This window comes from Populus euphratica, unplaced genomic scaffold (genome assembly GCF_000495115.2).
Source record: "Populus euphratica unplaced genomic scaffold, PopEup_1.0 scaffold2.1, whole genome shotgun sequence".
NCBI lineage: Eukaryota > Viridiplantae > Streptophyta > Magnoliopsida > Malpighiales > Salicaceae > Populus > Populus euphratica.
In genome coordinates, this window is record NW_011499846.1 from 1557672 (window position 1) to 1580819 (window position 23148).

The 23148-nt window shown below is 32.5% G+C and overlaps 3 protein-coding genes across 3 annotated transcripts; 1 reads left to right on the forward strand and 2 right to left on the reverse strand.

The window, feature by feature from the left end:
• Positions 1 to 2071: 2071 nt before the first annotated feature.
• On the forward strand, positions 2072 to 6449 carry LOC105130091 (Transmembrane amino acid transporter family protein). The gene is made up of 5 exons (XM_011032439.1): positions 2072 to 2847; positions 4157 to 4290; positions 4598 to 5025; positions 5134 to 5265; positions 5693 to 6449. The coding sequence occupies exons 1-5, from the start codon at positions 2465 to 2467 to the stop codon at positions 6179 to 6181; spliced, it is 1566 nt and encodes a 521-aa protein (XP_011030741.1). The 5' UTR covers positions 2072 to 2464; the 3' UTR covers positions 6182 to 6449.
• Positions 6450 to 8650: 2201 nt separating this feature from the next.
• LOC105130099 (Dof-type zinc finger DNA-binding family protein) lies at positions 8651 to 10020 on the reverse strand. The gene has a single exon (XM_011032450.1). It carries the CDS (start codon positions 9717 to 9719, stop codon positions 8934 to 8936), a length of 786 nt encoding a protein of 261 aa, XP_011030752.1. The 5' UTR covers positions 9720 to 10020; the 3' UTR covers positions 8651 to 8933.
• A 10769-nt stretch (positions 10021 to 20789) lies between these two features.
• LOC105130107 (pollen-specific leucine-rich repeat extensin-like protein 3) lies at positions 20790 to 23054 on the reverse strand. The gene has a single exon (XM_011032458.1). The coding sequence runs from the start codon at positions 22766 to 22768 to the stop codon at positions 20954 to 20956; it is 1815 nt and encodes a 604-aa protein (XP_011030760.1). The 5' UTR covers positions 22769 to 23054; the 3' UTR covers positions 20790 to 20953.
• Positions 23055 to 23148: the final 94 nt, after the last annotated feature.

Consider the following 23148-nt stretch of genomic DNA (forward strand, 5'->3'; position numbering starts at 1 on the left):
CCAAAAGGTTAAAAAAAAAAAAATCCACTGAAAATGGAGATCTCCTTTGTCCGGGACTTCAAAATTTGTAGATAGGCACCATGCGTGGTTAACAAATATGGCAAGACTAATAATCGCATGGTTGCACAAGCCACGCGAGATGAGTGGCACGTGGTGGTGTCGAACAAACCTGACACTGTGTGTCCCTACTTTTTTTCAAAGTTACCGCCGCGCAGTAATCGATGACCGTGGGACCCTTCAATGTTCCTCTTCCTTACTTTATCGATTGGTCTCGGATCTTCATAGCTTATCCCACGCGCGCGGCGTTCATCTTTCGTATGAATTTCAAGACCTTTTCTTTTTAAATCAATGGACTGTGTAATTTCATATTTTTAAAATTAAAATACCCCTTTCAATACTTTTTGTTTATAAGATTAAAATTAAAATTGTCACATATATGAAAATTTTATTTAACATTATATTTTTTTGAAAATACAAAACACATATTTTTAACTGTAAAATATATAATAACTTAAATCAAATTTTGTTTATCAATACCTTGATTTGAAATCTAAAACAAATTGTTTATTAATGAAATAACAAATTAGTTTATTTATAGAAAAAAATAATCCTAGAATATAGTACAAGGTCTATAAAAAAAAATTGCATGATTTTAGATATAGTATTCCATGAATTTTAATTTTTTACAGATTGTTTGAAGAAGCCAGAAAAAAAACTATCTAAAAAATTGTAGTAACTTTTTAGCATAGATATATACAAAGAATTTTTTTTTTTTAAGTATATTAAATCAAATATAAAAAAATATTATTAGAAATATTTACAAATAAAATTTAATCTTAATTAATATATAAATAGATAGCAGGATAACTTAAATATCATAGAAAAATCATAATAATCTTCCTCAACTAGGTAAAAATAAGAGCGGTAAAACCTTGGAAATTAGACTGCTAATAGCCAAACAACACTTTTAGGGTTATCTAGCAATCGGTACAAAACCAGATACTTTGACATTCCAATACCAACGCGCCACGCATCCATTATTCAAGTCCTGACAACCGAAAATCCGGAGAGAGACCTGGGGCCCACTCTAAAATGATCATTCATCAAACACCCTGATTGAAATGATGGATGTACTCTTTGACCTACCCCAGTGCCCCACCCCATACTTGGCATGCCAAACCCGGCCGGCACCGGTTAAGGCTCTGTTTGTCTATGTGATCTTAGACGTGGATTTGCGATATACTTCATTTACAATTTTAAAGTATTTTTAATTAACATATACAGTAGATTTATATTGGTCTGGCTAAAAGTTTGTTTTAGAATTTTGGCTAACAAAGCTATGAATTTTTTTTTTTATCATAATATTAGATACATGAAGTTAATAATTGGTTTGTCTAAAATTATTCAGATTGATTTTCATATAAAATTAGATGAAAATTAAGTTAGTAAAATCTATATAATCTAATTAACCTTGTTAAAATTCCAACTTAATTTTTTTAAATACAATTTTTTTTATTACATTTACAAAAACTATTAAACAAACTAACTTGAAGCCTATTTAAAATTATGGTGGTGGTTGCGATTTAAAATGATTTTTGCTTAGAATTGTATTAATTTGATTTTTTTTTATTTTTTTAAAATTATTTTTAATATTAATCTATCAAAATGATTTAAAAACATTAAAAAAATAAATTTAAATCTTTTTGAAAACATGGGTTACGTTACATTTTCAAATGAATTCTTGATAACTAGTCTATTTATAACTTGACCTAGAATAACTTTAATATAAAATTAGATGAAAATTAAACTGATAAAAATCTATGTAATCCAATTAACCTTATCAAAATCCAAGCAAAATTCATTTTGATTTATTTTCTTTCCAAAACTCGTTTCAATATTTTTTTTAATTTTGAATGAGATTGTTTTAAATAAATCGGGCTAACGTAGCCAACCAATGACATATACTTTAAACCGAGGAATATGCTAGACCGGGTTTTATAACCATCCCCCACCATCCATTACACTTCCCCTCTCCTCTCCCCTCACTATATATAATAGTATATATCTCATCAGCATTGCATCTCTTGTCCCTCAGTCACTCACACAAACACACAAAAAAAAAACCCATCAATCGAAATCAAAACCAGTCAACTTCACGCCTGTAAATTCAGAACCTTGTTCACGTTACCCGAGAAACACGTATCACAACCAACCTTTTTACAGCCATCCTGCTCCGTTCGTTTCCACTTCCATGCAGAATCAACGGTTGCGATCATAAATTTTCAAACTTTCATGCTCTCTGTTTACACCCCCTCACATTCCTCCTCACAGCCACTCGGGTTCAGACACAACTGAAAAAGATAAACATACGTAAAGTAACAAAGAGAGCAAATTTCGAATACACACACTTTACTTCTATTTCAACGCAAAGAGGGTCGAGGGTGCACAGAGAGAGCATTCAAGAATGGAGGAGAGACCAGAGACGGAGTTGATATCCATTCCAGCAACGCCACGTGCATCGACGCCAGAGATACTGACTCCGTCAGGTCAAAGGTCACCAAGGCCAGCTTCAAAGGAAGCGAAATCATCGACAGCATGGACACCGACATCGTTTATCTCGCCGAGGTTTCTGAGCCCAATAGGGACGCCAATGAAGAGGGTGTTGATTAACATGAAGGGTTATTTAGAGGAAGTGGGTCATTTGACTAAGCTAAATCCGCAAGATGCTTGGCTTCCTATCACCGAGTCTCGTAATGGGAATGCTCATTATGCAGCGTTTCATAACTTGAATGCCGGTGTTGGGTTTCAAGCCCTTGTTTTGCCCGTTGCCTTCGCTTTTCTTGGCTGGTAATTACTACTCCTTGATCTTTTGCTTTACATTTTGTATATCTGAAGAGCATATATAGAAGTACTAAGCTATACTTCTTGCTTGATGCATTTATTATGCTGAGGTACTTAACTAATAATGCATCTGATGGACACTGGTTTCTAGTTATGTTCATGGGTTGATTCTTGCTTTCAGTCTATGCCCTACACCCCCTCAAATTGCTCATCTTGATCATGTTTTCAGCTTGGACTTCATTACTTTATTCTTCTGTTGACGCGTTCGAGTTTCTAGTACCCTGCACCACCCAATTATATCCTCATACATTTTGTTGATTTTTACCCTATTTCGATTTCTTTCAATTGTGTATATAAAATGTGAGGTGTGAGTTTTTCTCTTTTTATTTCAACGAATGAGAAAATGTGACTGTACTCTGCAGCACTGGCTTCACATGGTGGTCAGAAGAATTTTGCTAAAAGTTTATGGACAGTGGGTCTACAAAGTGATCTTCTTTTATCTTTTTATAATGTTCTTGAAGATTTGTTTTTGAATAGAAGATATAGAAACATACTAGAAAGCTGAAGCTGGTCATTTCGTGTTTCGGTTTTATGCATATTCAATTATTCTAGACAAGGGACACCATATTTGTTATTGGGCCGCTAATAATTCTGTTTTTTACATTTGGCCAATTTCAGAGGTCCCCTCTATATTTGATTGTTGCTTTTGTAGCTTTTTACCCATTCATGATCAAGATTGTTGATATTTTTAAATTGTGCAGCTCTCAACGTTGAAACTTATCACTTCCATCAAAATTTGATAACCAAAAAAATATAGAAATAGTGTTAAAATTATACTTTTTGACATATTGCTGCCTTTAGTTTCGAAATATTTTGGTTCTGACAAGAGCTGGGATGCGTTCAGTTTGACACCTCGCTTTGACTGATTTTAAAGGAAGTAGAAAGGACCAATCAAGTACTTTAGACACTGTAATAGTAGTCGAGCATGTTTGCAGCTCCTAGAAAGTTACAAGGTGAAGAAGAGATAAAATGACCAAATTTACCACTCTGCTTTTAGTTTTTGCAATTGATTTTTTGGTTACTTAATTCAGCATCTTCTATCCTACTAACAAAGCTAAGCAAAAGAGGAGTCAAATGCACAAATTCAGAGACAAAATTAAAAAAAGAAAAAGATTCGCAGCGGGTCTGCTGCCGTATTCCTTAATTGGAGCTTCTAGAAAATTTGAAAATATGAGAATGGAAATTGGATTAGTTGCTTAGAGGCACAGAAGCAACTGAATTTGGTTGATTTACTTTCTTTTTTCTGTTTCTCCAGGAGTTGGGGAATATTGTCCTTAACCATAGCTTACTGCTGGCAACTTTACACTCTATGGATTCTAGTTCAGCTGCATGAAGCTGTTCCCGGGAAGAGATACAACAGATATGTGGAACTTGCACAAGCTGCATTCGGTGAGAATCATGTCACGCTCAGTTGAAAATCTGATAGATTTCATGCCCAATAAACTGTTAAATTTGTAAGCTTAGAAATAATGAAGCCCGGGTATAGATTCAGACATTCAATTATAAAGTAAATTGTAAGAGTGTTACATTAACTATAACCTGCTCAAATTGATTGGAATCAATATTTCACAGTGCTTGATTGGCATCTCTGTTTATTTTGTCAATTGTAGTTCAATGGCATGGTGATTGAAGCTAGAGAAGTTTTTGTCTTTTGCAATTTCTATTCTATATTGATTCTGTATTGTTGTGGTCGCAGGGGAAAGATTAGGCCTGTGGCTTGCGCTCTTCCCAACAGTTTATTTGTCAGCTGGAACCGCAACAGCTTTGATTCTTATAGGAGGGGAGACAATGAAATTATTCTTTCAAATAGTTTGTGGGCCGCTCTGTTCATCAAATCCCCTAACAACAGTTGAGTGGTACCTGGTATTCACTTCTCTATGCATCGTTCTGTCCCAGCTCCCAAATCTGAATTCAATTGCGGGACTTTCACTTATCGGTGCCATAACAGCTATCACCTACTCTACCATGGTGTGGGTTCTTTCTGTTAGCCAACAAAGGCCACCTACAATCTCTTATGAACCCCTTTCTTTGCCATCCTTTAGTGCTTCTGTCTTTTCAGTCATGAATGCTCTTGGGATTGTTGCCTTTGCTTTCAGAGGGCACAATCTAGCCATGGAGATTCAGGTATGCACTCTGAGTTTCGAAGCGATGATTTTATATGAAAAAATCATTATCATTTCAGGGTTTTTTTTTTTTTTTTTTAACTGAAGGAGTTTATTTGATTTTCTTCAGGCAACAATGCCATCAACATTTAAGCACCCAGCTCATGTGCCCATGTGGAAAGGAGCCAAGGTTGCCTATTTCTTTATTGCTTTGTGCCTGTTTCCAGTCGCCATTGGAGGCTTTTGGGCTTATGGGAACCTTGTGAGTTCATCATCGTGACACATTTTATTCCCTCTTTTACTTTAGTGTGTGACTAGTGGAAAATGTAAAGGGAGCAAAACAATCAACATTCAGGAAAATAAAAGCAAAATAAAATTAAGTTGTGCTATAAATTGCACAAGATTGTGCTGATTAAGGTTTGGCTGCAAGTATTGTTTTAGGATAGCCTTTACTTACCAATTCCTGATAGAATGGTTATGGCTTGGATTTCCTCAAAAAGTAAAATCTCACCATTACCATACGATCAAGTTTTCTCAATTGCCTTGGGGAATCTAGTACATTAACAACTGTTTATAACTTGTCTGTCCTGTGTTTTGTTCATAACTTTTCCGTTGCTTGATTCCACTCTGCCTGCATTCCCTTGCATCCATTCTCTGTAGTTTTGAATCATGTCTGTTCTCTTGTTTAGATGCCTTCAGGAGGAATTCTCAATGCCCTGTATGGGTTTCACAGCCACGACATTCCTCGAGGACTCCTTGCAATGACTTTTCTTCTCGTGGTGTTCAATTGCCTAAGCAGCTTCCAGATATATTCAATGCCTGTTTTTGACAGTTTTGAAGCTAGCTATACCACCCGAACAAACCGACCATGCTCCATTTGGGTTCGATCTGGCTTCCGGGTGTTCTATGGATTCATCTCTTTCTTCATTGGGGTAGCACTCCCTTTCCTCTCCAGTCTTGCTGGTCTCTTAGGAGGATTGACACTTCCAGTCACATTCGCTTACCCTTGCTTCATGTGGGTTCTCATAAAAAAACCTTCCAAATACAGTTTCAATTGGTACTTCAACTGGATCCTTGGTTGGTTAGGCATTGCTTTTAGCGTGGCCTTCTCCATTGGAGGTGTCTGGAGCATGGTGAACAGTGGACTTAAATTAAAATTCTTCAAGCCACCAAATTAAGAATCCTATGCAGGGGCAGCAACCTTGTAAACATTATATAGGTTGACGTTGTATGTTGTTTTTGTACCTGCTGATGCTGAGAAATCTACACTTAAATGTATGGATATGTTGCTTTTGGAAGTTGAATCGGGGTAAGCTTATCCTGATTAATTGCCTGTGCAAGATTTTGCCTGGCTTTACTAGGGGTTATCCACTTGTCTTCGATTCAATACTGTCTTGTCTTCAAAAGAATGTAGAGAAATATCAAAATATGATTGTGTTTGTTATACCATGGAATTGGACTTCACTTTGTTCTTTCTGATTGTTATGCTAAACTTCTCTCTCAATAAATTTAATAAGAGGAGCAATAAGATCTAGAGTATCTGATGCCGCAATGATAGCCTATAGGCTAGTATAGTGAACGTGACCCATCGATTCTGAACTTGTTCCAAAGTGGATGTGGATGTTGACTGACTAGCCTGGTCTAGTTAACTACAAGAATTATTTTTCAAAAAAATTATTTTGTTAGGTTTGAGATAGATTCAGATTACTCGCCGACTTGTGTATTGATCTATGATAGATTTAGATTGACTTGTCGACTTGTGTATTGATCTAAGATAGACTCAACTTGACCCATCAACTACTTACGATGCTAATGACTAGATGTATGCCTTGACAGCTGCGCAATGTTGATCCCTCCTTTATCATCAAATCTCCACTTTTTTGAAAATGCAAGTGTTTGTGTATTTTAGAATGCAAGCAAGCATTCAAAATAATCAGAAAGCTCTGGTATCCAAAGGGTCAAAAGGTCTTCAAAGGAAATGATTCAAGGCATAATTGATTTTGCACATTACAGCGATTGTGGAGGTTAAAATACTTCGTGTTTAGGAAAATAACAAAAAGCTTGAATTGAAATGCGACTAAAACATCATGCTGCATGGGGTTCCATTGTCACGCATGCCAAACTACCGATCTCGATAATAATAGCATGAAGTCTCTTCCAGACGAGAGATGTTGCTGTCCACTCCGAGGAACAACGGTTCCTCGAAGCTTCATGTTTGTAATGGGGCAAGGCAGGCCTCAGCTTTGTGTACTCCATAAGCTAAACATGATCATGGTCAGGGTCCACGTTTCCAAAGTAGGTCGAATAGCAAGGAAACAGCGGGCTTATACCATGTGGTGACCCTGCTACACAACCAATATGGAAACTTAGTAGGTGTTTGCACATGCCACTCAATTGGCTTCAATTTAAAGCTAGAACTAAACATTCATGATGACAGAAATGGCATGATGACGCATGGTGCGATATTGAATTATTGCCAGCACTAATTCAAAAGTCCTTACCTGTTTTTTTGCGGTGGGTTATGATAAGCTTGTGCCCTAAAAATTCAAAATTTATTAACGGTAAAGTACTTGATTGGGCCCAACTTAATAATACTTCTCATGTACCTCAATCCATTTCTTAATGCTATGATTCGGATTTAGCACACCCTTGCATGTGTTTTATTTATCTTGTAATTGAAAAAATAAATATAATTGGGATTTTTGTTTTTTTAAAATAAAAATCTATTATAAACTTGCATGGACAGACAAATATATATATTCATCCTCGTTCCTTCCAATCACATGTTTTTATTATCCCATGTTTTTCCATTATAAAACACTGAACAAATGCCATATTTGAGTGGCATTTGGTTAGTGATAATGTAACCTATCATGTTAAATGAATCTAAATAGTTGATTTCAAATTAATTTTTTCGATTTTTTTAAATAAAAATCAATAACTATTAATTTTAATACAATTTAAAACGATTTTAACCACTCGCTAACATAACAAGATTAAATTGTATCCTTGTCATTGATTGAATTTATCGGCATGATAGATCATGTTCCCTGATTTGAGGGGGATCCAAATCTAATCCCAAATTAGATGATTTCTTTAGTTAGGTGACAGCCGACAACATGCACAAAAACCTTTGACCTTCGGAACCCATCTAGACATGTTCCCTGAATTCATCGAATTAATTAACATCCACAAGTTTGTGAAAATGATGCTGCTAATTCAGTGCTAATAATGCCATTCAACATTTCTGCAAGCTGGTTAGGTTTTGACTCATGAATGAAAATGGATGCCTGTCAAACCAATTAGCACAAGCATTAACCATGAACCGTCAATAACGGGCCATGTTTAGCAGCTCTATTGCTACCCCATTAATGAGCATAATCAGGCATATTCCAAAAAAACACGGGGAGGAACCAGAAAAAGATGAGCCAGACGAAAGATGAACTGGATGTTTTGGCTTGATAGTGGAGACAACCCCGTAAACAGGATACAGTTGGGTGTTTCTTACATAGACGAGCGGCTAAAATATCGAAAATCGAGATAATACCAGGGTCTAGACATTCTTCGAAAACCGGAACTCAGTTTTCATGCGTTATGTCAGATTCTTCTGTTACTTGTTCACGACCATCCAAGACAAGCACAAATAATTAAACAGCAAAAGAGCATATTTTTTCTATATTTTCTTCGAAAGATTTGTTCGAGCAAAAACCCAAAAGCTTTACAAAGACCTTAAGAAATCACTTACACAAGAGGTATGCTTCGAACTTCTTCATCTTCTATACCATAACCCTATAGTCTATACGGTCTTGCTCAGTAAACAAAAAACACAACTTGAAATTAACATAAGTTGCAGCAATCAATAAAACTAAACCTCCGAGGACATCAAAAGGGAACATGTTTTTTTCTTTTTGTGAAAAGAAAAGGCCAGTATCAGTTCAAACCTTTTCCTGCTGGAGCAGACATAACAAGATCAGGCCAAGAACCAAAATAATTTTCAGTATCTGCTGTAAATCCAGCTTGAAGCCCCCCTCCTTCAACTTGATCACAGTCAAGCTGCCAGGGATGACATCCAGAAGTACCACCATTAACAAGAACATTTTCCATTACGGGACAGGACCAAGATCCTCTTCCACCAAATCCAATACCCATTTCACTAGGCCCGAATCCGAAACCTGACGCGTATCCATACCCGCCAAGACCAGTAAACCCATGCTGATCGTTAGAGTTCATGAGCGAAATGAAGTTTCCATCTTCAGAAGGTAATCCGTCATTCAGATTTAACCCGGCTTGTACCTCAGTTTTCACAGCTGCTAAACCAGAGTCAGTAGTCGAGGATAAAACCACGGGCATGGATTCGGGTTCATGAGTGGTGGTGAAAGCAGTCAAAGTTGCAGAATTCGAGGAAGTAGAATTAGAAGATGAGGTAGATATAGATGAAGAATTATTTGAAGTTGAGCGAGAGCGCTTGGAATTCTTGCGTGTACCGCCACCAACAGGAACATCACGGAGAGTTCCACCTTGTGTCCAGTAACGGCGGCATGACTTGCAGAAATGGCGAGGTTGAGAGAGGTTATAGTTGTTGTAATAGCAAAACTTAGTGGTGGTGGAGTTACACCTTGGACAAGGCAGTGGCTCAGTCGTTTTTGGCGGTTGGTGTGCAGCCCCCATGGTGTTTTGGGCTTCTGTTGGGTGTCCCTGGCTTATTTCTGATGGCATTCTTGGTCTCTCTCTGGGCTTTCTTTCTCTTGTTGGAGAAAAATGCTATCCTGAATTGTTCTCGAGGGTTTAGCTTTCGTTGTTAGGTTGAGGCGATGTTCTAAAAGGTTTTCTCGACAGGAGGTGGGTTCTGCACTGTGTACGATGTTTTTGACGGCTTGACGCGTGGTTTCGCGTGGGTCGTTTGTTTCTTCTGAAATAATTAAAAAAAAAAAAGACAAAAGAAAAGGGAGAGAGACTGAAGTGGGATTTGGTGTGAGGGTTTTTGAATGGTTGGGTGGTTCTGTTAACGTGTTCGAATTTAATTTGCAGGGAATTGTATTAAGATGGACGAATCAAGATTGCTTCTCTGCCTTTTGCTTTCTCGAGGCAGTGCAGGAAAAAAAATATTCCTGGTCGAGTTTAAATTTTTAAGGAAATTGGAATTCCTTGACAGCATGTTTGAATATTCTTCGCTCGGTTTAGAAATTTTAATGAATTTTTATATTTTTTATTATTTTGAGTTTTGAAGGTTAATGTAAGAATAGATCAAAGATTGACTAATATAAGCAGGAGTTAAATACAGCAAACAAGCATATAATACATAAATTTAACAGGTAAATTTTTTTTGTATATATGAATTCTAAATTCATGATTTTATTCTTTCTAAAAAATAATGCCGATAAAGTGTGTTTCATTAGAAGGTTTACAAAACATTAATTAAGTTAAAGATCATACCTCAATTATAAAACAAAATAAAAATACAAAAAAATAATTTATTAAACAGGAAATTAAATTAAATTTAATTATTATTCTAGTTTTTAACGATTAAATCTTTTATCGGATTTCGGCCTAAACCCAGCTTACTAGTTTGGTAATATACATGTCAAGTCATTTATTTATTTTTATGTGATGTATCATTGTTTAATTGTGACGAATTATTATATCAAGTTGGACTAAATCTAACCCTTTTTATTGACTACACTAGAAAATAAGAGTTAATGATAAAACAAATTGTGTATTTCAAAAATACTTATATATCAATCTCTTTTCTCTCGCATACATTTAAATGAATTTTTAAGATGAGAGTGGTAAAATTAATATAAAAAAAATTAATTAAATTTTATTTCTTCTGAACATATAAATTAAATTTATTAATTAATTAAATTAAAATTTAATATCATTATTAAATTTAATTGTAGTCTAAAATTAATATAGAAAATTAATAACAAACCGTCCATAATAATTTCTTATTAAAGTGATGTTGGCTGTAAACTAGCCAGGCATTAACTCGATCCCATTAAAGAGTCCTAGCTGTACTTTTAGATCAAATTAAATTAAGATGTCCTGTGACATTGCTCCAGATATTAGACTGTGTATAGGGCGAACGTGATCCATCCAACAGTGCTGTGCAAGTCTTTAAATGACACCAAGACAATGTACACTTGTATTCATGAGGCAGATAAACTTTGTTTAATAGTCGGTTTTTTTTCTCCAGATTTTTGAGGGAGGATTCCGAAAAAATATTAATTCGATAATGTTTAAATTATAAATAATAACATTTCAAACTTAACCTGGCGACTAGTAGTGGATATTCTATATAGCGTATACGCAGCTGCGGAGCTAGGATGTTTTAGATGAATGGATAAATTATTAATAAATAATTGATATTATATAGATATATATTATATAAAAAATTAATTTCAAATATATATATCAACTCATATAAAATAAAACTAATTAAAGAATATTTTTAAAATGAAAAAAATTATATTATAATTGTCATGTTTAATTTTTTATATTTTATAAAACAGCTTTATGGTAATTTTATAATTGATTTTATCAAATACATTTTATAACATATATAACCAAATTGTAGTTTATTTATTTATCTCTCATTTTATTTTACAATTTGTTATTGATAATATGTATAGCAAAATATACTCTTTCTACTACTGTAATAGTTGCATCGGATAAAAGTAATAATATCTTAATAAATAATCCTTCCCATGACATAAAGTTTTTGTTTTTACCATTTTACATGCAAGATTAAGATTAAGATGGTATTTAGGAACACGGATCAACTAGTATTTTAAAAAAAATTAAAATTTATTTGTTAGATTTTTTTATTATTTTGATGCACGGTTCTTGAAAATATTTTTTAAAAAATAAAAAATATTATTTTAATATACTGTAATATGAAAATATTTTGAAAAAACAATAACAATTGCACTCTAAAATAACTCCTAACAATATCATGTTATATTTTAGATAAATAGATAAATTATTAATAAATATTTAATATTATATATATATATATTATAATTTCAAATATATATCCCAACTCATATAAAATAAAATTAATTAAATAATATTTTTAAAATAATAAAAAATTATATTATAATTGTTCATATTTAATTTTTTATATTTTTAAAAACAGCTTTATGGTAACTTTACTATTAATTTTATCACGTATCTTTTTTAACATATATAACCAAATTGTAATTTATCTATTTATCTCTTATTTTATTTTATAATTTGTTATTGATAACATATATAGCAAATATAATCTTTCTATTAAAATAGTTGCATCGGATAAAAGTAATAACATCTTAATAAATAACCCCTTCCCCCCACATAAATTTTTTGTTTTTATCATCTTACATGTAAGGTTAAAACAATGATTAGGGACATAAATCAACCAACATTTTTAAATAATTAAAATTTCTTGCTAAATTTTTTTTTTATCGTTTTGATACATCACTTTTAAAAATAATTTTTATAAAATAAAAATATTATTTTAATATATTATAACATGAAAATATTTTGAAAAAACACTAATAACTACACTCCAAAACAACTCCTAACAATATCATATCAGAGAACTTATCATATTTTTTTGATGAGCATGTATTTGTTGTTTAATATCAGTGTCAGTGTTTGCTTGGTGTTACTATAAAGTTTAGTTTAAAAAAAATAATTTTCGAAAAAATAATAAATAAATTTTTTTATTGAGTTTTAACATAGTTCTAACTGTGAGAATACGGTACGATGACTAAATGCGCGCGCAGTGTTTTAGTAGCTCTCAAAAGTTTTTATTATTTTTTGTTTTTTAGTGTTAGTTTGTTTTTATTGTTGTGCCGACGTTTACAGTTATGATTTAAAAAAGAAAAACTATAAATAATAATTCTGTCTTAACAATTTTTTTTGGAGTAGTTTTTAGTAAGATTGAGATGTTTATTTTGTATTGTGATGTAGAATTTTTTAGTAAGATTGAGATGTTTATTTTGTACTGTGATGTAGAATTGTTTTAAAAATATTTTTTATTTAAAAATACATTAAAATATATTTTTAAAATTTATAATATCCCTATATCATTATATCAAAACAATAAAAAATATTAATTTTATATTTTTTTCACGTGATACATGTTTTTAAAACACTTTCAAAAGAAAAAAAAGTTACCTTGCAGCTACACTGCTGCTTTTTAAAATAATTTTTGTTTTTTTAATTATTAATTTTTTAATATATTCATATCAAAAATAAATTTTTAAAAATAAAAAATTTTAATTCAATAAATTTTAAAGAGAAAAAAAACATCAGGACAAATAAACATAAAAGGCAAAACAATTTTGGAAACTATGTTTAGGATAAAATACAGCTTCGAGGACACGCAGCAACATCCTCCGAAACGGACCATGACTTGAGAAGGTGAGGGATACAGGGTCCGAGAAGGCCATATATCGGGAATGGAGAAGGACTCATTATAGATGAGAGAGAATTTTTTATTATTTAGAATAAACGAAAACCGACAGCATCATTGGAGCTGGGCAGCGTGGGAAGCAATGACTGGGCTTTGCCTGCTCCAAGCCTTCTTATGCACTGTACAGAATCAAGATTATCTCGGAGGACAACTGACACTGACACTTTCCTGTTGCCTGATTTATCGGGTAGCGTGATATATGCTCCTTTGATTTTGCTCGCCCACCACTCTATGCTCCAGCGCCCTGACTCCCTGCCCAAATTTGTACATGTCTCCTTCTCTTGGATTACAAGGGGCAAGTTAACAACATCTTGTTTTTTGTGTTTGGACCACGGGTCAATTATCACGTGAGGTTGAGTCACTGGGTGGTTAGGGTTGAGACGTTGGTTTTAGTTATTTTTTAAAATATTTTTTATATTAAAATAATATTTATTAAAATTATTTTTATGATTAACGCAATTTAAAATCTAAAAAATAAATTAATTTTTAATATCTCTTACTGTCTTGCATAGTGTTTTTATATAAAAAATAAATTTTTATTTAAAAATATTTTAAGATGTATTTTTTAATTATTTTTATATGAATACATGAAAACTTAAAAAAAACTAAAAAAAATCAATGTGATGTACTTACAAGATAATAATTTTAATTAAATATATATTTTTTAAATTGCAGTTAATTTTTTTTGTTAATTTTTTTAAACCTCAATTCTAAAAGTTATGACAATGCTCTTTACACTTTTAGATGAATTGATTTGTGTATTTATGGTTTAATTTAAATTATAATTTAAAAAATAAAAAAATAATTTAAATTAAAACTAGTTCACATAATATTTGGAACGCGTCACACAAACTGTTTAAAATCAATTTAGTTTTGATATGTTTAGAAAGTTTATGTGGTAAATTTCAATTATTATTTATGATTTTAATTGATTTTATTAAATTTATTTTGTTAGGTTTTTTTTAATAATATTGATATTATTATTACTAAAGCTTCAGTGCGTTTCTAGTATTAATTTTTAACTTTTTTTCCCTTTTCTCTTTCCTCTCAAGTATATCTAAACTTATTTATTTTTAGAATACTTACGTGACATATTTTAATTGTTGTTGATAATTTTTTTAATCTCTTTAAATTTATTTCATCAATATATTTTTAACAACACTAATAACATTATCATTAGATTTCCTGTGTAACTGTAGACTCTTATTATCTCCTGTTTCTTACCTCTCTGCTCTATCCTCTCATCTTATTGAACATCATGCCATACAATGCATATCACACACATATGACTTGCAAATCGAATATGTCATGTGCTGATTTTTTAAAATGTGCTATTTTTTAAAATATTTTTTTACTGTATTATCTTAATATTTTTTTTTTATTATTATAATAGAATCCAAACAAACTCGTTCTACCTAAGATCTCAACGTACCTAGGGCTAGCAGGCCAGACCCTGGCATGGTACTTGGCATGGTGGAGTGACACGTTACAATCTCCACGTGACAACGCAAGGGAGCCGCTGGAGCCTCAAGTCGGTAAAACAGCAGTTAGCCGAATAAGGTAACTGAGTCGAAGGCTACATCTCTTCCCTGTCTCTGTCAAAATTACCTCGACGAAATAACATAAAGTTAGCCACCGGCTTCCCTTTTCAAACTTGTTTTGGCGGTCTCCCAGGCAGAATAATTAATGGGTCCTCGTTGGAATAAACGAAGCAATCCATGCCGACACAATCCAATTTTCTCCAGTAAAAGACCGTGTTTGGCATTGTATTTGATGTTTGCTCCTTCTTTTTTTAATATTGTTTTATCTTAATATAATTAAAAAATATTTTTTAAAAAATATTTTTAATATCAAAATAATACCATGATTTTAAAATACTAAAAAAATTAATTATAATTAAAAAATAAAATTTATTTAAAAAACAATATCTCTGCTGCAAAAACAAACTAAATTCATTGTTTCAATGGCAGTGATGAGCGATGCTCATGTTATTAGACAGATGTTGATAATGTATGTTTAGTACTATTTGATGGAGGGATTTTAAAAATTTTTTTCTTTAAAAAATAATTTTAAATAATTTATTTTTTTATATTTTTTATTTTTCATTTCAGCATATGTTTAGTACTATTTGATGGAGGGATTTTTAAAAAAAATTTCTTTAAAAAATAATTTTAAATGATTTATTTTTATATATTTTTTATTTTTCATTTCAGCACATTAAAATAATAAAAAACACCGACAAAGCATTAATTTTATATTTTTTTAAAAAAATTCATTTAAAAAATACACCAAAAAATAAAAATTACTATATCCCCAGCAACTCACTTGGATTATTACTGGGATCTTTCATTGTTGCTTCTTTTTTTTTCCCAGTTCCCATCATATATTTTTTTAGTAAATCAGCGCAAACATTAAATAGAAAAAAAATAAATATTGTGCTGCTGCTAATTTGATTATTGTGATATTTGATAATGCAGTTTCATCTATTTTTTAAATATTTTTATATAAAAAATATTAAATTTATATTTTTAAAGTGGTTTTAAATAGTTTTGATACACTAGTGTCAAAATTAAAAAAAATTTAAAAAATTATTTTAATGTATTTTTAATTAAATAAATTTTATGAAAGCATATTACATGATGCTACCGAACAGAGTACACATGATGTTTTTCAATGTAAAACAAGATTTTATTTCTTTTTACTGACGCTAAAGATAATATCTTGAAAACAGTAGTCTACATAAGTGTTACGAAAAATGGATTGGACCAGTCAATCTATCAATAAACCAACTACGAAAGCTGCTTTCAATTCTTCTTGTTTTTTTTTTTTAATTAATCAAGCTTTGTTACAGTAAAAAAAAATTTACAGTGCCAGTAATTTATATCATATGAGTGGCTTGTTTGTTAAGTTCCTCCATTGACATCGGCGACCCGCATCTCTATCAAGTCAAGTCAAGGTCTTATCCGATTTTGATAATACTGCTTTATATTCAAATTAATTTGTAATTCTTTTTCGTACATCAAAGAAACAGTAGATTATAAATATAATTAAAAAAATTAAGACTGGCTTGACTGTTTATGAAAACAAAACACGTTGATATATATCGTATTAATATTAAACTATTTTTTAATTATATAATAAAATAATTTAAGTCAACTTATTTTATGCATTCTAACTGATAAGGTTATATAAAAATAACTTTTATATAATTTAATTTAAAATTTTAACTCAGAAAAATAAAAAAGGACTGAAATTAGAAATATGAAAAATCCGCCGTTTATGGTTGAAGATACTGTCCACGTCTTGAGGTGTTTTTGAGTGCATGTTGGTATTATAATATTTTTTATAGTTATGATTTTAAAAAATTATTTTATAAAAATTATTTTTAATTAAGTTTTATTTGATATTTATATATATTTAGTTAAAATTATAATTAAAATTAAAATTAAATAAAAAAATAATTTAACATATTTGGTTAAGAATATCTTTTAAATTGATGTTATAAAATATTTAAAAAATATATATTAATATTGATGATTTTAAATTTAAATATTGTAGATTTAAGTACTGCTATTACATTATAAAATAAATAATATCTTGTATAAAATATTATTTATTGTTTAATTAAACTATATATAATTCTATTAAGTATAGAATTCATTTGATAAAAATTATAATTTTTATAATTTTTTTGAATATATAATAAAATTAAATAAAATATTATCAATAATAAAATTAAAATTATAATATAAGTTAATTTAATTTAATTTAAAATAGTTGTTAAGAAAAGAATACTGATTATATGATAGTCCAAGCAAATTTAATTTATTTTAAATTATTAAAAAAAAAACTATTTAAGTAAACATAAACATGAGTGAATTTAATTTATTATATTAGTTTTTCAAAATAAATACTGTTTATTTTGAAAATATAAACAATACAGAATTGGGATAACTGTTCAAAGAAAAAAAAAACACAGTTGAGAACTACTTCAATTTTATCTGCATTTTTATCACGAAATGTACTGAACCCCATAGATAGTAAATTATAAATTTAACTTTACCAAACAACTGTCAAGTGGTTTGCTTGAAAAACCAGAAGCAACTACGCAAACAAACAGCCTGGCTGCTGAGGAGGGATATTTTTCCAAGTTAGACCTGTAGGTGGTCCAGTACATCGAAGACTGACGAGGCATCTGCAAGAGCTGTCTTTATCAAACCTGGTCGAGGCATGTAAATATGAGATCTAACTGGGGTCGCTGTTTTGTTTAGTCCACTATCACAGAATTGATAGAAGAAGCTGTCTGAGGTGCAGATTGTGATGGGAGAAACATGGAAGCTAATATTTCAAACCTGTTAGATTTTACAGTACTTCCAAACAATCTGCACCACCTGTCACGTTGAATTAATACAATTCATACTGTTCCCAATTTCCAAGTGTTGTGTGGTTTTCTATATATGTAGAAATTGTGGTTTTCGAGTGAAAATTTAATTTGAAGAACAATAATAACTATACTCTCAATTATCCTTGATATTGTAGCTTCTTCTTCCTGAAAAAATGTACTTATAGCAGTCCTATTCTACTTGTAAAAATATTAAATCGGTTAATTATTTTTATTAAAAAGATGGTATTTTTTTTTAATGTTAACCCAATTGATTTTGATAAGATAAATAAGATTCTATCCAATTTTCTTTTTTAAATTTAATGAAACATCTAGTTAGAAACAGGCTCTAAATTAACCCGGCGAACGGCAACGTCTAACAACTATGCATGCATCTGGCTACTGGTCAAATTTGCCCTCTTGTGTACTTTTCTACACAATCACGCATGGGGTTACGTTCAGGGGAGTTTTCAACTCTGCACTGCCATTTGACATTAAATTCTCTCAGCCATCTATCTAAAATAGAGATGGCCTGTTACAGGCCGGTGGGCGGTTTGACTTATTGGCCATGTTGTCATCTTGGACTCGAGGAGTGGCTCCACCAAAGCCAGGTAAGCTGTAACCAGCAGCACCGGCACTGGTATTTTGGTATCAGAGAGCAGGAAAAAAAAATGGTTTTTGCCTGTCAAATATCCTGTAGAAATTACAGTGACCAGGAGAATAGAGACTACAATCTACTGTTAGAAAAACAGCACAGCACACTTCGATGCCCCCGGGCCCCGACAGACAGCTTAATTCTTCTTGGAAGGTGCATTGCAAATACCCGTTCGGCAATCCAATGGCTAATCCGTGTCGTTTTCTGTAACACTCCATGCTTGCCTTGCATAGTGGTCTAGGTTATCATAATTAATTATTAATATTGATATAAAAGACAAAAATAATGTTGTTTCACTGTTTACTTAGAAACAGATCACGATTTACATGCTATCTGTTCGTCATGCAACAGATTATTATTTTTTTATTGATTTTGGAGGTTATTATTGGCTGCCATTTTTTTTTTGGTATTATTTTTTGTTTTTCTTTTTATTTTTGTTGGAACTAGCCAACGTTTATGATTGTATTGAGAAGTTTTTATTTGTTGCCAAGGTTTGTGTTTACGGATAAGCTCTCATTTTTTAATTTTTCTTTTTATAATATTCATGTTTATGTGCTGATATTTCATTTCATTGGTATTTTGACCCTTCATAATTGAGAGAGAGAGGAGAGAATGCCTTTTGCAGTCATAGTATTTATATTTAAGTGATGATATTTAAGTTTCCATTTTTTAATCTGCTGCAAGCATGCAGGCCTCCCTATCAAGTCCGAACGCATATGGGTTTGGCTTCCTAGCCCATGCCCATTTCTCTTTTCTATTTCTAAAATTCTAAATTTGATTTCTCATCTAGTCAAATAATTAAAATAATATTTTAAAAATTGAATATTGCTATCATACTTTTTAAAAATAACTATAGTATTTTGATGCTAATATGCACGTATTAATATTGATCTTGTCAATCTTTTTTAAATTAATAAAATTAAATTTTAGAAACACGTAAGAATATATTATTAGTTACAAGTAAAAACACAATCATGTATTTTCCAAACATTATCCTTGCAATAAAAGGTATATTGAATAAATGAATTTACGAGTTAAAAAAAAGTTTTTTTTTTCAATTTCTAACCCCTCCTGTAATACATATGCAAAATTTAAATAAATAAAAAAACTCAAAAGGCTATGGGTTTCTTTGACATATTACTTGCATAAATGTTTAGAATGAAATTGGTAGATGCTAGAAGGACTAAATTAGAAGTTAAATCTCTACACTATCCTCTCATTCTACTTCATATGCCAAAAACTCCAACCTCCTTTTGCTTTTAAATATATATATATATATATATATATAAAGCATTAACTCACTCGACAACTTCCAATGTTGTGTAATGGACTAGCAATTCTGAACTAGCAGTTCGAATAAACCATGTGCAACGGGGGCAAGGTGATAATTTCGGGGTACTAAATTTTCTATTCAATGACAATTCAAGGACCGACTCGAAGAATATATATTAATTCAACTGGATTTTCACCCGGGTCAACCTTATCTTCAGTTAACCTACTTGAAGTAATAGAGTTTGACTGCATAAACATTATTTTTATTCATCTTAACATCTAACGGGGAACAAACTTTAAATCGTTACAACAACTATGTTTTCAATGTCTTATTGGAAGCTTCGGCATTAAAATAGGGTGTGATTTTTCAAGTGGGTCGGTCACTAGGCCAGTAACAAATGAAATTCTTTAGGCTTGTTGTCGTTGTCCAGTGGAAAAAGGCTAAAGTAAAAGGACGTCCATGGATTAAATATTTATAAACAATTTTGGAAATTTCCTGTTGTTTGCGAATTTGAAAATTAAGAAAAATCCCAAGTTGAATCCTGTAAATTGCAGAAGATTAATAGCAATCATCAGTCAAGGAGAGGGGTGTTGAAGATGAATGATGGATTGTTTTTATATTTTAAAAATGTTTTTTTTTAAATTGAATTTTTATTTTATTTTTTTATTTACTTCAAATTAATATTTTTTTGTGTTTTTAGATTATTTTAATATATTGATATAAAAAATAATTTTAAAAAATAAAAAATGTTATTTTAATATATTTCTAAATAAAAAACTTTAAAAATCAACTACAATATGAAACTATACCCTGACAAACAATAAGAATTAAAACGTAATATCAGCAACGTTTAAACTAAGTTATGGACCATCGTCTCACTTACGATCTTAATTCTGATACTTTTTGCCTAAGATAGAATACAAGCAGTGTGTTATGATAATTCAGACCACAAAAGAAAACCAGAATGGAAATTGCTGAACATCTTTGCTTGATACAATTTGATAATTTTCTATCAATTGCTTAAATTAATTTAACGAAAAAGATGGTAGAAGAGGGCAATTACATTTTATAGACTACCAGAGTTAAAACTACGGACTAACAAAAGTGGCCATATGATGTAAAACTATCATAAAAGGTTTTTTTTTTTAAAAAAAAAAGAAAGTTGTAATGAGTTCAAGTGTTTTTAGTATCCTGCAAACGTTGGTGGAGGTGGCGAGGAGTATGAGAAGCCGAGATTTGGTGGGACAACGACCTTTGGAGGTGGTGAAGAGACCATAGGAGGAGGTGGGCAATGGAGAGGTGGTGGTGGAGAGACCATAGGAGGAGGCGGGGAATGGACAGTTGGTGGCGGGGGATGAACAGGTGGAGGTGGAGGTGGAGAGTGAGCTGGTGGAGGCGTGGAAGGGATTAGTGGAGGAGGGGATGAAAGAAAATGGTCAACTGGTGATTTGTCAGAAGGATTATCAGCAGGTGCTGGTGCTGGTGCTGGTGCTGGAGCTGCTGTCGGTGGAGAATGAACTGGCGGCAGAGGTAAGTGAACAAGTGGGGGTGCTAAATGAGCTGTTGGGGGAGCAGAGTAAGCAGGAGGCGGTGGGGAATAGACTAATGGAGGTGGAGATGAAGTAGAATGGCTGATTGGTGATTCTTCATGAGGATCATCAGTAGGTGCTGGTGCAGGAGCAGGAGCTGGAGCTGGTTTTGGATGCAATTTTATTTTAGGTGGACAAGGTGCTGGCTTTGGTACCTTTGGTGGATGTGCCTTGGGTGATGGTGACGGTTGTGGAGGTGGCTTTGGCAAGGACGAACTGGATGGTGATCCTCCGCACATTGCCTTGTTGCAATCAACAGGTTTGCTCACAACTGGGTGGCATATTTTCGGTGATTTCTGTCCAGGCCTGTCTGGTAAACAATTGCTTGTGTCATCCATGGTAATGTCCTTTCTCTTTGGTGGGCTGCACGCTTGTGCCTCGCCATTGAAATAGTTATATGAGAACGTGAAGTTCACCAAGTTAGGCAATTTACATATTCCTTCAGGAACAAAACCTGTAAGCAGGTTGTGGGAAACATCAAGGCGCTCGACCTGACTCAGACCTTTGAAACACCTTGGCAATACCCCACTGAATGAATTTGAGCCAACGTCAAGAACTGTTGCATTTCCAAGTTTTCCAATCTCGGACGGTAAACAACCTGAAAGGCTGTTGTTCAAGAAAACAAATTCGTTCAATGTGCTGCCCATCTTGCCAATGCTACTTGGAATGCAGCCTGTTAGCTTGTTATTGGCAATCACCAAAACAGAAGCAGGGGATGATCCAAGAGTTTCAGGAATTGTTGATGTGAACCTATTGTTGTTCAAGAACAACGCATCAAGATCCTTTTCGAAAACCTCAGGTGGCAATCCACCCTCGAAATCATTATATCTAATATCAAGGTACTTAAGTGAAGGCAATGATATAACAACTTCTGGGAATGGTCCAACGAGACGGTTGTTGCTCACATCTAGCTCATGGAGAAGAGTTAGCCTCGAGAAACTTTTAGGAATAATCCCTCTGAACCTGTTGGAATTGATGTGAAATAGAGCAATGTCTGTCAAGAGACCCAACTCCACAGGAAGATAGCCGACAATGTCAAAATGGTTGAGATCAATTCCAGCTACAACGTTTTGTTTTGGGTCATCAAGAGCCGGAGCACAAAAGACACCATTGTAATCACAAACTCTTAGCCCTTCCCAGTTTCCTGTGATATTGAAAGGGTCTGAACGTATAGCTTTTTTCCATGCTTGAAGTGCAATGTATGCTTTTCTAAGCCTTGGATTAGGAAAGGTAATGTTAAGCTCAATTTTCAATTCGAAGGAATCTGGCAAATGCACATTCTTTTTAAGGGACACTGGTTGGCGTCGAGCAATGAACGAGGCTTCGGAATGAGACAGAGCTACGGAGAAAGATGAGAAGGAAGACAAAAGGAGAAGACAGATTACTAAGAAGCAGGTAGAGGCCTGCATTTTTTCCAACTTCTGTATCGCCACGCCACCATAGGTTGCTTATAGGTGAAATAGAAACGGTTAAGGGGTGATATTTAGAGGCTACTCAACAATCTGTCTAGAGACAATTACAGCAACAAAAAAAAGAGAGGTGGATTTACCATGCACCATATGATTGTTCCGATGTTGTTAACTTCTTGGATTTTGATGTTATCTCCTAAATTTTAGAAAAAAGGGGGATTTACCATGCACCATATGCTGTCTTGATTGGCACCTCTGCCTATATTTAGGCCAAGATCCAAGTGTTGTTTCTCTATTGCTTGTTTGATTTCGAGGGTGGGTCTAATTTTAGAGAAGGGTGGCATTGAAATGATCAACACCAGAATTTTTAGCTGTGACTC

Excerpts from the sequence above, each read along its gene's own strand:
- LOC105130099 (XM_011032450.1), bottom strand. The coding sequence starts at position 9,719 with ATGCCATCAGAAATAAGCCAGGGACACCCAACAGAAGCCCAAAACACC.
- LOC105130091 (XM_011032439.1), top strand. The coding sequence starts at position 2,465 with ATGGAGGAGAGACCAGAGACGGAGTTGATATCCATTCCAGCAACGCCA. Across the intron at positions 2,848-4,156 it reads GCCTTCGCTTTTCTTGGCTG|GAGTTGGGGAATATTGTCCT; the intron begins GTAATTACTACT and ends CTGTTTCTCCAG. Across the intron at positions 5,026-5,133 it reads ATCTAGCCATGGAGATTCAG|GCAACAATGCCATCAACATT; the intron begins GTATGCACTCTG and ends GATTTTCTTCAG.
- LOC105130107 (XM_011032458.1), bottom strand. The coding sequence starts at position 22,768 with ATGCAGGCCTCTACCTGCTTCTTAGTAATCTGTCTTCTCCTTTTGTCT.